Source organism: Orycteropus afer, unplaced genomic scaffold (assembly GCF_000298275.1).
Source record: "Orycteropus afer afer isolate SDZICR_OR568_19922 unplaced genomic scaffold, OryAfe1.0 scaffold00130, whole genome shotgun sequence".
Classification (NCBI taxonomy): domain Eukaryota; kingdom Metazoa; phylum Chordata; class Mammalia; order Tubulidentata; family Orycteropodidae; genus Orycteropus; species Orycteropus afer.
Genome location: NW_006921717.1, coordinates 2,871,728 through 2,886,528, shown reverse-complemented (window position 1 = coordinate 2,886,528; position 14,801 = coordinate 2,871,728). Strand labels below are relative to the sequence as shown.

Genomic DNA, 14,801 nt, shown 5'->3' with positions numbered 1-14,801 from the left:
CCCTCCTCCCCACCTGCAGCCCCGCCAACTTCGCTAACTTTTCTTCCTCCAGGTGCGCAGGAGTGCGGCTGGGAGCTCCGAGGAGCCGTGCGCCCGGCTCCCCGGGGGCTTCCATGGCTGTGCGCTCCGCCGGCTTCTCCCGCCGGGACCAGGAAGAGCAGCCAACCCCCTAGGCACAGGCGCTCGCATTCCCGGCGGTGAGTAACACTTCCTGAGGGCGGTGCGCCCTGTCACGCCCCGCGCGTTAACTCTTGTGTCTCCACTCCGCCCGGGCGGTGCTCGCCGCCTTCGTTCTGGGCCCAGCCTAGTGGGGGGCCGGGACCCTGTCCCTGCTACCACCGCTCTGAGGACCGCAGCTGGGAGGGTGCCATCTCCGCACAGAATTTCCTGCAGTCTCGCTGGTCCCCCTGAAGCCCCACGCACGGGCGGGAAGGGGTTAAACGGCGCACTTCTGGTCTCCGCTGGCCCCAGCCTGGCCCTCGGGGCACCTTAAGCCTGTGGTCACTTGCTCATCTTTCCCGGCCTCGAGGTCAGCCCGGTGGCACAGCTCCCCCTACTGGCGACGGATGACTCATTGCCGAGTCTAAGCTGCGCTTTGGGATTTCAGGTTACCATGGAGAAAGGATGCTGTATCTCCATGGAAACGAACCCCTTTGCTTAACTGAGGTTCTGGGGGTGGTTCTAGCACTCGGCGCTGAACAAGGGGGAGTCTGGCTGTGAGGTCGTCAGCACATGGCGCTGCTGCCGGCTGCCTCCCACGCAGAGGCCCTGCCAATCTGCCAAGCCACCAGGGCAGGTGCAGACATGACTGTCTCTAAGCACAGAGCGCTCAGCCCCCTTCCCCACCCGGGGTCACGTGCTCTGCCCGCGCAGCCACGTGTTGCTCGCTAGGCTCAGCGGTACCAGTAGCCTAGGGCCCAACCCCCACCTATGGGTGGCTGTGAAGGGCACTCTGTCCCCAGGTCAGCGCCAGGCTCCTGCTTGACTGGGAGAGGTGTCATCCCGGCTGTCTGATTCTGCCTGTCTCAGACGCTCCTACTCAAGCCCCCTTCCTTGCCAGGAAAATCAGACAAAATCAGGCACACACAGGCAACACTGGAGTTCCAGGAAGGTTTTAATTCCAGTCCCGACCTAGGAGGCAGATGCGAAGAGATGCGGCTGGGAAACCCTGGGCAGCCTGGCTTCTCACCTCCAGCCCCCACCAGGACAGCCCGCCCCCCAGATACAACTTATGGTTCCCAGTCCCCAAGAAGGAAGACGTTTGCCTTCAACGAGGCGTATTCCTTGTCAGGGAGGACTGAGGAGTCTGGTCTTCCGGAAGACTGGCAGGCTAGTCAGGCTGGGGGAGGACAGTCTGGCCTGTGCAGGTAGGCTCCAGGCCCACGCTGTGGCGGTCCCTGAAGGGGATGGGGGAGACCAGCTGCAGCCCTGCAGAGCCACCGGGCTGCCAGGCAGAGCTCAGGGCCTGGCGGTCCACCTTCCTGCAGCAGGAAAACATGAGTCTTGCGCGGGTTTGGTGCCAGCTACTTCCAGGGATCCCTTGGCTGGCAACAGCAGGGTCACGGTCCTGGGGGTGCGTGGGGAGGGGAAGATCACTGAGGTGAGAAGGGGGGAGCCCCTCCACGTGGACACTGAGGTCAGTGGCCTTTGCTGCCCGATGACCTCACTGCAGCCCTCAACCCAGCCGGGTGTCCCGCAAACCAGGCCCACAGGGTGGACCTGTACCTCCCTCTCCCACCCAGCCCAGCTGGGGGCTTGATCCCCTTTGTTCCATCAGCCCACAGCCTCCCACCCCCACCCTGCTTCCTGCTCAAAGAACCCCAAAAGAACCTCCAAAACCTAGGTCGGTCTTCCTCTAGGCCCCAAACTGTGATGTGACCACACCTCTCTGGCCTCTTCCCTGGAGGCTGGGCTGAGGGAGATGGCAATGGGAGGCAGGAGGGTCTCTGAAGGTCTTACCGTCTGATTTTCTCTTCTGAGGTGACATGGCTGCTCTCGCCTGGGTGGGCAGGAAGAGAAGCCTCCCTGAGCACCTGCCCTCCCCCCCACGTAAGGCACCCCATGGGATCAGCCCCTATGGGGAGGGGCTGCCCTGACCTTTTCTAAGCCAAGTTCTGATGGGGGTCTGTTCCCAGCCAGCTAGCCTCCTCCCTCCTTCCCTCCCTCCCCATCCGAAAAGGAGGGGTTGGAATACTAACAGGCTCTATCCACGGCCTGTGTCCCACAGGAATGGGGGGGAAGCTGGGGTGAAGGCAGGGTGAGAGGAGCCACAGAGCCCCCGGCCCTCAGTGCACGGCTGCAGTGCCAGGCCGAGCTGGGGTGGGGGCCTGGGAGCAGCACTGGGCCTACCTTTTTGATGGCGGTCCAGTCCTCCAGGATGTCAATTTCCTGAAGCATGTACACAATGTAGGGGCCTGCAACCAGGTCAAGGAAGCACAAGGCTCGGTGGAGGTCAGGTGACAAGGTGCAAGGTGGTGCAGGGATGTGTGGGCTTGTGAGGTGAGAATCTGGGTTATAGCAATGTCCACCCCCACCGTGAGACATGAGACCCCCTGGCTCTTGAGAACAAAGGGTGCCTGCCGAGCCCACCTCTAAAGCCCCTCTGCTCACTGTCCCCTCCTTTCTTCAGTCAAGGTCTGTGGTCCCAGGTGCATCCCCTGGGACTTGGCGCCACCCCCCCACCCCCGCCCTCCCGCCCATCACAACAGACTCCGGTCTCTGTCATTCTGAAGACAAGCCTCCCGTGGCCTCAGACTCCCCTCTGGGACCATCCACTCTGCCGTCTTGTGCTCCCTTGCACTCTGCACCTAATGGCCCCATACCCTCACATCCCACTCACCCCATTTACTCGCAGATCCCTCCTACCAGCCTGAGCCTCACTTCTAGCACTAGGTGACCTGAGGGTCTGGTTGCTTTGGCAATGCCCTACAGGGGCCCTGGGAGCTCAGCTCAGGGTCTGGGGTGAGCCAGGAGGGTCAGGGGTTGAAGACTCAGCCGAGCAGGGGCCGATACTCCCGGGTGGGATTGTAGGCATTCTACGAGAGGTCCCAGGTGTGCAGAAAAAAGCCACAGCCAGTGGGGGAAGCCCGGAGGGGCTTCACAGAGGAGGTGACACTAGAATACTGACAAAGGGGAGAAAGCTGGAAAGAGGAGGTGGAACCCATGCAAAGTCCAGGCTGGTGAAGCCTGGGACGGCCTGGATGAGCGAGGGATTGGGGAGGAATCATGGGAAGGCCAGCCTCACTCAGGAAGTCTCTGGGAGTCAGGACTGAAATTCCGCCTTCCCTACGGTCTATCTGGCCCAGGAAACCCAGAACCTCCAATAAATCCCTGACAGCTGGGTTTGCCTGGATGTGGTCACACACCACCTAGCGACCATGAGTGTCCCTGGCCCCGCCCAGCCCCAGGCCCCACAGGCAGAAGGATACCAGAGACCAGAGGTGCCTTCTTCCGCTTACAGGGCGGCAGGGAGTCCCAGGTCTTAGAGCTGCCTCTGGCGTGCAGTTTGTCATCCCACCACTCTGTGACCCAGGGTCAGGGTCAGGGTCAGGGTCAGGGTGCCGGCCCACAAGGGCACCTGCTACCCTCATTGCTTTTGCTCTCCCCTCCCCCATCAACCATGAGCAGGCCAGGTCTGGGAAGCCTGCCCCACAGCCGTGCAGCCTGTGAAAGGGCACTGCACTGCTGTCAGCCTTGTGTCTCCCTCAGTTCAGAGGACGGGGTGATGCCGGCTATTGCTCCCCAGGACCCCCAGCAGTATCCAAGGCAGAACAACTGACTTGAAGTGTGAACATGGGCTGTGCCCACGGAAGGGACTGTGGTGATCATGTGTGGGCGTGCCAGCTGGAGTGAGCAGGGGCGGGGGCACAGGGCCCACCCTGCCTGGACCCCAGTGCAATGCCAGGGCCTGGGCTGGGCCCTCCCACGCCTGCTCAGTCAGTCCTCACGGCAAGCCCGAGGAGCAGGGCTGCTGACAGCCCCCGGGTAGTCAGGAAGCCGAGCTGCCGAGGGCGGGTGGGCACGGGCAGAGCAGGACGGGGACCGGGAGCCAGGGGCGGCCCCGCGCCTCACCCGAGCTGATGTCCAGACCCTGGCGGTCCTCCTCCAGCCGCTGGATCCGCTCCTGCAGCTCCCCCTGCAGGGTGTCGTACAGAAGCAGCTTCTCGCTCTGCAGGGGGCAAGAGCTGTTCAGCCCTCAGGCCCCCAAGACCCCCGCCCCCGCCCCCCAGCCCCCCCACCGGCCCGCCCAGCCCCCCCCACCTCCAGGTGTTGTTTGGCTCCCTGCAGCTCACACTCGTATTTGTTCCTGATCACGTCGAGACAGAAGCCCTTGTAGACGCCTTTGGAGGAGGGAGAAGGGGCCCCACTGGGCTAGGGGTTGGGAGGTATCCAAGGAGCGCTGGGAGCACAGGGCAGGGTAGGGATGAGGGGAGGGCCAGAGGGGGTGACTGGGGCCTGGCCCCAGGACATGGGACAGCCCACGTACCCGCCACCTGAATGCGAATCTTGAGGCTCTGCTGCAGGCCCCCCAGGGGCTCCGTGTACTCAGGGGCTCTCTCGGCCCCCACTTCCTCCAGCCGTACCCGCAGCTGACTCAGTCGCTCCCTGAACAACCTGGAAGGTGAGAGACGCCCCCACCCGTTGGGGCATCGGTGCCCATGCTCTGTGGCAGGCGCCAGTGCCGGGCTTGCTCCCTCTGGGCCTCAGCCACCCGCCTCCTCCCCCAGAAGCCCCAGGGGGGCAGCTCACTTCTCCTTCAGCTCCGAGAACTGCTTCTCCAGGTCCAGCATCTCGCTGACACACTCGCTACGTCGCCGCTCATAGTCCTCGTCGTCCATCTCTGGGGAAAAGAGGCCGGTCAGGGCCTCGCTGATAAGCAGCACAGGGGGTGTCGTGTGCATGCATGAGTGCGTGCATGTGTGCATGAGTGCGTGCATGAGTGCGTGCGTGAGTGCATGAGTGCGTGCGTGTGTGAGTGCATGAGTGCATGAGTGCGTGCATGTGTGCATGAGTGCATGCATGTGTGAGTGCATGAGTGCGTCCATGAATGCGTGCATGTGTGCTTCCATGAGTGCGTGCATGTGTGCGTGCATGAGTGCGTGCATGTGTGTGTGCATGTGTGCGTGCATGAGTGCATGCATGTGTGCATGAGTGCGTGCATGTGTGAGTGCATGTGTGCACACACTCACCGGAGCTCTCCCCCTCAGACTCGGTCTGGCTGCCACTCCGTTCCTCCTCACTCTCCTCTTCCTCCCCGTTCATCTCGGCTGCAGAGTCTGCCTCTGCTTCCATCTCTTCCGGGTCCTTGCTCGGTGGCTGCACCGGCATTTGGGCTTTGGTAGAAGGGGTGGAACCATCACTTAGCACGACCCACAGTGCAGAGCGGGCAAGCAGCCAAGCAGGGGGGCAAACCCAGCCTGACCCTCAGTCCGACGGGGACAGCGGGGAGGTGACTGGCCCTGACACCCTGACGTGTGCTGGGCAGGAGGGTGCAGATGGCCCCAGGGACACCTCTTGCCCTGAAACCTGGGAGCCATAGAAACGCTCAGGCCTGTGGACCCTGTAACGATCCCAATGCTGGTGAACCGTCCTTGGAAAGTCCACGGGCAAAAAGCTGAGACAGCAACATCCCACTACAAAGAGCAGACACAGCCAGGTGCAAAGTACTGAGGTACAATGTCAAGTGTGGCTCTGAGGATACCCAGTTGCCATTGCTGTGGCCTCTGTGGGAGAGGAATGAGGATGAGGATGTTGAGGAGCCCAGCACACAGCAGGGCTTCTGCAGGTTCTCTCTTTCAACAACTCCCTCGGTGACCTTTAAACCTTAAACCAAAAACCTTCCCTGAAGTCATCTGAAAACTGAACAGTAGTTCAGCTTAACCAGGAAACAGTGGGCTCAAGGGTAGCCACAATTGTGAGGACCGGGCAGGGTTTCGTTCCGTTGTATGTAAGATCTAGCTGAGCCGGAACCGACTGACGGCACCTAACAACAACAGCAGCAAACAAATAGCCTTCTTTTAAGAACTATCTGTATGGGATCAAATTGACAACAGCAACCAAAAGATTAGACAGGAAGCTTAGGGGGCGGTGAGTTCACGTTCACGGGGGAGGGACAGCTCAGACGAGGAGGGTGAATGGTGCTCAACTCAAAGAATGTGATCAACGTCACTGAACTGTCGACGTGGAAACTGTTAAGTGGCTGTATGTTCTGTCCTGTGTATTCTCAACAACAAAACAAAATGTACAGACCACAACCAAAACCCACAGGGCTCCCCCAGTCTACGGGACCAGGCCCCAAGTGCTGGACGAGGCTTCCAAGGCCCTTCCCAGCCTGCACTGAGCCCCGTGCCCATCTCCTCCACTTCCAAGTCCTCAGACCCATTTCTCTCCTCCCCGCTCCTGCCCCTCCTTTCGCTCACCACGCCCCCCTCTTCCAGCCGACAGCGTTCCACACTCTGTCTGCACCACCCTCACCCCTCGGCTCAGCCCCTTCAGTGACCCTGGAGTCCCATCACAGACCCCTCTCACTCAACACGTCCTGCCTTGGTATTTGCAGCCTCTTCCGGGGCCTGAGCAATGCATAATACGATGGCAACCAGACCACTGTGCGCCCCGATCTCACAGAGGCTCACCCCAGGCCCCTTCCCCTCCCGGATCCCTCCTCTCATCTTTCTGTTCCTCCGTGACCTTGTGACATCACAACCCCCCTCTTCTGTAGCTTCCACTTCTCCCCTTGGCAGGCGCCTTCCTATTATGCTTTCAACGTACTGGGGAGTTTCCAGCACCAAGAAAACGTTAAAGTGCAAAGCAAACCCTACCCCACTCCACGTCAGCGCTCCTTGCCTTCCAGGCCACAGCTCCCTTTCCAAGGTCTCATGCACACTTGCCCTTTCCAGGCCACAGCTCGGTTTCCAAGGCCTCATGCACACTTGCCCTTTCTGCTGCCCGACCCTCTACTGAAACGGAACCTGTCGCTTAACCCACAGCCTCCTTGTGGCCAACGCCAGTGCTTCTCTTCATTGATTTCCCAGAAACGTCAAGCACTGCCAAGAGTCCTTTAGTTTGTTCATCACATATTCATTGAGCACTTAGTATATGCCAAGTGCTGCTAGGCACTACGGCAGGTGCTGGGGCCCAGTCTGTGACTTACAGGAGCTTACGTGTTCCTGGGAGACAGAGGCAAAGCAGTCTCCCATCACCAGGTGTGAGAAGAGTTACGCCTTGGGGCACCTAGTCGGAGGGGTATCTAACAGAGGCCTGGAGTTTGGGGCAGCAGTGAGGGCTGCCACGGGAGATGGACCAAGGGATCAACTGACTGGCAGAGGAGGGAACATTCCAGGAAGTGTGGGTAGCATGTGTAAGGATCCAGAAATGAGAGAACGGAGTGGTGGAGAGAAGGGGACCTGGGTCTTAGCCTTAGAGAGAAATCTAGACCACATAGAGATCTGGTCACCATCCTAGAGCAAGCTGTTCACACCATGGGAGAGGGTGCGAACACCAAGGCAGGAAGCGTATAGTGAGAGGGGTCCCTGATGGAACTCCAAGGTCACCAAAGGGGCTGAGGAAGGGACACTTGCAAAGGAGAAGGAAGTCAAGGAGAGGTAGAAAAGAAAAGCCATGAAGCCACGGGCACAGAACAATTTCAGACAGGAGTGATCAGCAAGGGTCTAACCTGCCAAGAGACCCCCTATGAGGAGGCTCTGACCATGCTCCCAACAGAGAACCTCACCACCTCTTCCTTCTCTGGCTGCTGCTCTGCAGTCCTTCAGGGTGCAGGGTGCAGATGCCACCCCCTCCAGGAAGCCTTCTCTCCATCTCCTTTCTCTCTGCCCACTCTCATTCTGTCCCCCAGCAGCCTGTGAGCCTCCCCAAGGCAGGGGCTATGCATCTGTCTTGGTCAACTGGCTGACTTGATGGAGGACTGGCAAATATAAATTAAGCAGATTTCTGCACAGCAAGGAATGGCTTTTAGTCCTCCACAGCCTCAGGTCCCCGTAGCGTTTGTTAACTCTGGTTGACACTGATTCAGGTTGCATCAAATGCCTGGCCTAGGAGAGAGTTTAGTCACATTTCTCAATGATTTCATCAAGGACCTGAACCTGACCGCAAAACCGCAAAACTGTAAAAGGAAACCTTCATTCCTTGCCCACCTGCACTTCTTGATTCTCCAAACCAGGCTCTCTTTTTTCTCGCTCCTTCATTTCCAATTTCTCTTCACTGTCACTATCATTTATTCCGTAAGCCTCAGCCTAAGTCTTACAGCTTCTAGAAGCCTTTCTGAAAAGGAGGTGTGTGTGCACGCCTGGCTCTCCTCCAGGTGTCTCTCATTTTACTGAGAGTTAAATTAAGTCACAACCTCCCCTCCCCACCCGTGTGCAAAAACGGGGACAGCCATTCCTGCTCTGTTGCTGTACAAATGGGAAGGGATGGAAAAGCAAATCGCGGAGCGCTAGGCACATGCCATTCCACCATTTCAGACTGTGAGCTCCAGGAAGGCAGGGCCCCTCCCCACCCTCGCCCCTTTCGCGGCGCCCCGGAGGCTCCGCCTCGCCTCATCTCTGGATGCGCCAGCACGGCCAGGAGAATCAATGGGTCCCCCAGTCTGGCTGCGGCCCCGGACGCGTCCGGCCGGTTAACCTTCCACTTCGGTCTCGGAGGGCGAGGTTGGGCCAGGCGCGCCCGACTGGCCCAGGGAGGCAGAACCGGGGATGGTGATACGCACCGCGCAGATGGGGATCTGTAGTCTCACGTCCGGGACTTCCTAAGAGGCGCCCAAGGCTGCGGGTACCCGCTGCAGCACCAGGCTCCCGGAAGCGCTGCACCGATCCCTCTCCTCCGGGAGGCGGGGCCTGCACGCGCTTCCGCGTGCGTCATTTGGAGGCGCCCGCCGAGGAGCTCACAATTGGACCGCTGAGGACGAGGTATGCTGGGATACCGCGGGCCAGTTTCCATAGTAACTGGCTGAAGTTCTGATTAGGCTTGGGCCTGCTACAAAGGGCTCTGTGGTTTCCTTGCTTCGTAGCGCGAGCCTCGGTCCACGGCCGCCGCCCCGGCGTCCAAGGGGCTAACCCAGGAACCCCCCTCCCCGTAGTTTAGGAGAGAAGCGGAGCCAGCTGTGGGTGTGAACTCTCATTTATTTACACAATGTCATCAGTAGGCAAATACCTAGCACCATCCTGTTGGATTCGAAGGTACAGATTTCCCCGGATTATCGCCCATCGCGCCTGCAGATCCTTCCCTCCTCCAGCTGCTCAGGGCGGAGGCGCTGGTGGTGTTTAGGCTTCTGCCCAAAAGCGAAGAGCAAAATTCCACGCCTTCATTGGATTTCTTTAAGTGGCCCCAAGCCTCAGATCTCTTAGTCCGGTCCTGTTCTTATTTTTTGGCTCTTCTATCACCCACACACCCAGGCTTGTTAATAATAATAACAATAGTGATAACAACAATAATAATACTGTAATATTAATACTTCACATTTGTACGAAGCTTACAGAGTGTTTTCACAGACAGCGTCTCAATCTGAGCCTCCCAACAGTTCCGTGAGGTAGGCACTCTCACCTCCCTATTTACAGACGGGTAAACTGAGGCTCAGAGAGGTAAAGGGAGTTGCTCAAGGCCACACAACTCGTTAGTGGTAATGCTAGGACTTGAGGCCAGCACCCCATATTCAAGTCCAGTGTTCCACCACCACAGCTCCCCCTGCAGCGGGGAGTGGCAGTTCTTACCCCAGTCAGGCCTAAGGGGCGGCCTGAGGAGCCAAGAGGCTGAAACTTCTCAGACTGGAGGAGGTAAATAAAGGCTCAGCAGCGGCGAGGGGAGTGGGGGTACTTGGCTTTCAACTCCTGTTTGAACTGGCGGTACAGGATCTTATTGTGTTGGTTTTCAGCCTCCTTTTGGGGATGGAACTTCAAACCTTCCTTGAAGCCCTTATGCACCAGGAAACCTTCATTCAGAACCTCAAAATCGAACCCTGCCACGTGCAGCTCACAAGCCTGTGGGGAGGGGTGGAGAGCAAGTCACCAAGACATTCCTGGGGCTCAGACTGACATCTCTAAGCAGGACTCCAGCCTCTTCCACCCCTCTGGAGGCATCTGGATCTTCCAGGCCACCCAACCACTTCCTGACTGGGATCCCTCCTTCCACTCAGGGCCACGCCTCCCAGCAACCTGACCCACTCGTCCCCCTTCTCTCCCCTCCCCACTTTTTCCCCTGCTCCCCACCTTCCCACCCACCCCCTCTCCTCGGCCTCCTTCCCCCCATCCTTCTTGCCCTCCTCCTGGGCACCTGGCTGATGCGATTGAAGCCGTACTGTCGAAAGCGCTCGTCGAAGAGGGGCACCTTGCCTCCAGCCACGTAGAATGGCTCCCAGGGGTCCTGCCAGGGCACCACGTAGGAAGGCCTCAACAGGGTTTCTTCAGGCAGGTTGACCCAGCGGGAGTAGTTGGTGGGCGCCTGGCAGGGCGTGCACAGCCCGTAGTAGAAGGGGCGCACCTCGCCCACCTGGTAGAGCTGCACCAGCTCCGTCTTGCTGACGGGCACGCGGCGGGCTCGGCGGATCTCGAAGGCGGGCACCACCAGCGCGGTGCCGGCCCACTGCTTGCTCTGATCCAGCAGTTCCCGCAGACCCCTCCACAGCCCCTCGCTGGGCACCATGTCCACGTCAATCACCAGGGCGTAGTTGGCCCCCTCGCGAGCCAGATTCCTCAGCAGGTTATTGGGGTAGGAGACGTTGGTGCCCAGCGCGTAATTGATGCCGGGCTGGGCCACTCTGGCGAGTTTGTCAAAGACCTCCTGGCAGGAGCGCAGCAGGGCAAACTCTCCAGGCTCCCGGGGGTCGGGCACGGCGGCCTCGTAGCGCGAGGGGCACACCAGGTGCATGGCGACCCTGGCGCGCATGTCGGGGCAGTGGCTGCTCAGCGCGTAGGCCAGCACCGTGGCCAGCTGCGCCTCCTCCTTGGTGGCCGCGAACACCGACACGGACATGGGGCCCTCCCAGCGCTCCAGCAGGCCGGACAGGTGCGGCAGGTTGTCCACACTGGCGTGCGTGGCCAGGATCACATCGTTGGAATCCATAGAGGTCTTCAGCAGGCCCCTGTAGACGCGGTAGTCGCCGCTGGCGTCCAGGACGCCTCCCGAGGCCAGCGCGGTGCGGAGCTGCGCCTTGACCTGGTCCACGGACCGCGGGGACGGGGGAAAGAACTCAAAGTACTGGTCTTGTTCCTCCTGCCCGTGCAGCCCGGACAGCAACGACAGGTAGAGCAGCTGCAGCATCGCTACGAGCATGAGGGCGGCTAGAAGCAGCTGGTAGAAGGCGCACCGGATGGCGTAGGACATCTGCATGGCTCTCGGGGCTCAGAGAGCGCAGCAGGGACCGCCGGCCGCAGCCTCCGCCAGGCGCCGCGAGCCCGGATTTACCGCAGCGTGCCGAGCGCGGCCGAGGAGAGCCGAGTCCAGCCGAGCCCCGAAGCCCCGCCCACCTGTCGGGCTCGGCCGCGCGCCCGCCCCAGGCGAGGGAGGCGGAGCCGCCGCGCCCGCACCGCGCGCTTTGCAAACGCGGTGCCCGCCCGAGCCGGCCGGACGCTGCAGCCTCTCCTGCCGTGCCACTGCCTCTCGGCCCACAGGTTCCTCCGGGACATACACTCCTTCCCTCCTCGCAGTGTTTGACCCTTAGACCCAGAGTGGCCTGAAATCCTGGTGCGCTCGCCCGGAGTCAGCAAGGGAAAGCCGTGTCAGAGCTCGGCTGCAGCTTGGTGAAGGCTAGCCCCGATTCCTGGCGGCGGCGGCGGGCGGATAGGATAAAATAAGCAAAAACGTTTCTTTCCGCCGTTTCTTCCAGTTCTACATATATATATCCTAAGAAGACTGCATTGGAATGTGGGTTGAAGGGACCGCGGAAAGGAAGGAGATGAGTGATAAGAGAATATAGAAAGAAGTGCTGTACGTGGGACGAGGTGGCCGAGTGGTTAAGGCGATGGACTGCTAATCCATTGTGCTTTGCACGCGTGGGTTCGAATCCCATCCTCGTCGGTTGTGTTTTACAAGAGAAGTGATTCTTAATTTTCCAAATCTCTTTACCTAGAGAAGGAAGTTGGAAAAAATTCAACTGTGGTTCCGACCAATGCCAACGTGAGGATCAATGTGTTACATACAGGAATTGGAGAAGTTCCCTCTTGTGGGAAGTACTGGAACTTGGGTAGGGTCAGGGTGTTTGATCCTTTAAATTATGACACTATTGCATCTACTGCCACCTCCCACTCCTCTGCCTGCTCTCCCCTCCCAGAACTTCTCCCAGAAAATAAATGTTTGTGGATTAACTGATCCACGAAAACTTGACAAGAGGAGAGGTGCGGAAGGGCACTGCCACCTTGAAGGCCAAATCAATAATGTAACAAATACTTGACCTTTGTGACTTGAGCCAGGGCGCCCCTAGAGGGCAGAGGGCTGTGAATTTTGGGAAGGTGAATTGGGGCAGCCTGGGGAGGGCCTAGAATGTCAGAATGAGGTGTTTGCCTGCTGTTCCATAGGCAGTAGGGAGCCAGTGAAGGTTGTTGAGATGAGAAGTGGCCAGGAAACCTGTAGTCTGCAGCCCAGTGAGATAATGCCGACTCAGCACCTGCTTCCTGCCAGGGCCTATGTTAGGCACCTGAGATGGGACAGCTTACCGTCCTTGAACGTTTTTACTGGCCACCTGTGCAGAGAGAGAGGAGAAAGACAAGCACGGATCCTGACAAGACAGGCTTGCAGACTGTAGGCTCAGAGCCATGTTGGTTTTCAGTGTTGAAAAATAAGTTTGAAGCCCCTTAGTTGTTAACTTTGGGGATGGGAGATTGCACATAAAATGCACACCCCCCACTTCTGGATTTAAAAGCCTGGAAGATCTGGCAATACCAGGTATGTATCCCCACCAGTGACAATTGGCCAGAGCTCCCACCACCACCACCTCCTCTGTAGGGAGCTCTGGTAGTGTAGTGCCTAAGGCATTTGACTGCTAGCCAGAAGTCTGGAGGTTCAAACCTACCAGCCACTCCTTGGAGGGAAGATTGGGCAATCTACTTCTGTAGAGATACCACCTTGGAAACCCAAGGAGGGGTCGCTATGAGTCCGGATCAACTCGACAGCAGTGAGTTTGGTTTTTGGCTTTCCCCTTTTGTAAACAGTCTTCTGTACCAAAGCCTCCACCCCAGCCCTTCCCTGCTTGCCTGGACCTTGAGCATTTGAGTCTCATCTGTGTTCAACAGCCATTTCCTGCCTCGATGGCTAAGATTCTCCCCAGCATCCGCACCCCACAACGCTAGGCATGGAGCAGACATCAAGCATGCTTGCCGAATGCCTGGGACGCGTCCTCAGCGGGAGCCCCTTGTCTAAGGGGAGACTGTGAAGTGATGACTGGGCCTTGAGAAGGTGTCATGGAAGGTCCAGAGGAAAGCAGAGAAGCTGTTGTTGGGAGCAGAGATGTCTGGCTGGGGCCAAGGGAGACACGGGAGATTCAAAGTCCAGAGTTAATAACCACTGACAACAGGTCTGCTGGTGCCCTGACCTCGAGTCACATGCTCTGTGACCGGCTCTCCCTGGGAGACTCTACTGCCCTCTGACTCAGGGCACCGGGCTCCTCCCCCTCCCGCTTCACAGCCAGGCCCCAGGCCCACTAGAGACTCTCACTGGGACACTTCTCTTGGGGAGCAGGCCAGGCAGTGTGTGGGCTCTGAGGCTGGAATCTGACTCTGTGGGCTTGAGACAGACCCACACACCCCCCTTCCGTTTTATGATACCTTTTTAAAAAAATTTGGGTAAAATTCATGTAGCTTAAGATGAACCATTTTAAAACGACTTTCACCATCGCCTTTATCAAGTTCGAAAACATTTTCATCATCTACAAAGAAAGCCCGTGGCCATGAGTAGTTACTGCCAGTTCTCCGCTGCCCCCAGCCCCTGGCGACCACTACTCTCCGTCTATCTCCATAGGTCTCTCCAGTCTGGGGGTTTCAGTTCAGTGGAACCATATACTATGTGACGTTTGTGTCTGGCTTCTTTCACTCAAGCTAATGTTGTCAGGGTTCTTATAGCAGGTATCAGCACTTCATGCCTTTTCATGACTGAGGAATATTCCATTGCATGGATAACCACATTGTGCTTATCCACTAATCCACCAACAGACATCTGGGTTGTTTCCACCCCCGGCTATTGTGTAATGTGCTGCTGTGGACACTTGTGTACAAGTGTTTATTTGACTAAGGAGCCCTGGTAGTGTGAAGGGTTAAGTCCTCAAATACTAACTGAAAGGTTGGTCATTGGAACCTGCCCAGCATCTCCAGGGGTGGAAGATCTGGAGATCTGCTCCAGTGAAAGATTACAGTCCCCTGTGGGACATTCTACTTTGTCACATGGGGGTCACTGTAAATCGAAATGGACTGGACAGCATCTAACAACATTCACGTGAACATCTGTTTTCAATTCTTTTGCGTATACACCTGGAGTGGGTTACAGAGTTATTTTATCTTTTTCTTTGCCTTTTAGAGGAAGCACCCGTCTGTTGTCCAGAGTGGCTGCACCAGGTTTGTCCTTATCAGTCCTGCCTGCGGGCTGTGGTTTCTCCACATGCTGGTCTACCCTTGTTCTTCCCTGATACTCATCTGACGGAGTTGATTCTATCAGTTTTTGCTCACTGTCTTGGTGTTTCTGTGGTGGGACAGTTCCTTGGAGGTACCTACGCTACCATTTTCACTGACATTCTATCAGTATTTAGTCTCTGGGATCCTCAGTTTACCCATCTGTAAAATGGGGGTGTAGTGGCCAGGGCTTCTGCT

General features: G+C 58.0%; 3 protein-coding genes and 1 non-coding gene across 4 annotated transcripts in view; 1 reads left to right on the top strand and 3 right to left on the bottom strand.

The window, feature by feature from the left end:
- The window catches only part of RIN1 (Ras and Rab interactor 1), a 4,492-nt gene extending 4,377 nt beyond the window's left edge, over positions 1 to 115 (bottom strand). The window contains exon 1 of the mRNA XM_007944954.1: positions 14 to 115. Within this exon, the coding sequence (XP_007943145.1) occupies positions 14 to 115 (102 nt within the window). The remainder of the gene's footprint in view (positions 1 to 13) is intronic.
- Positions 116 to 681: 566 nt separating this feature from the next.
- On the bottom strand, positions 682 to 5,328 carry BRMS1 (BRMS1 transcriptional repressor and anoikis regulator). The gene is made up of 9 exons (XM_042781511.1): positions 5,190 to 5,328; positions 4,750 to 4,840; positions 4,487 to 4,614; positions 4,261 to 4,340; positions 4,072 to 4,168; positions 3,429 to 3,521; positions 2,350 to 2,414; positions 1,960 to 1,999; positions 682 to 776 (listed from the first exon to the last, which is right to left on the bottom strand). The coding sequence occupies exons 1-9, from the start codon at positions 5,326 to 5,328 to the stop codon at positions 682 to 684; spliced, it is 828 nt and encodes a 275-aa protein (XP_042637445.1).
- A 4,469-nt stretch (positions 5,329 to 9,797) lies between these two features.
- On the bottom strand, positions 9,798 to 11,337 carry B4GAT1 (beta-1,4-glucuronyltransferase 1). The gene is made up of 2 exons (XM_007944738.2): positions 10,282 to 11,337; positions 9,798 to 9,989 (listed from the first exon to the last, which is right to left on the bottom strand). Exons 1-2 carry the CDS (start codon positions 11,335 to 11,337, stop codon positions 9,798 to 9,800), a joined length of 1,248 nt encoding a protein of 415 aa, XP_007942929.1.
- A 605-nt stretch (positions 11,338 to 11,942) lies between these two features.
- On the top strand, positions 11,943 to 12,024 carry TRNAS-GCU. Its single transcript has one exon. It is a non-coding gene; the product is annotated as a tRNA-Ser (tRNA).
- The last annotated feature ends 2,777 nt before the right edge of the window (positions 12,025 to 14,801 follow it).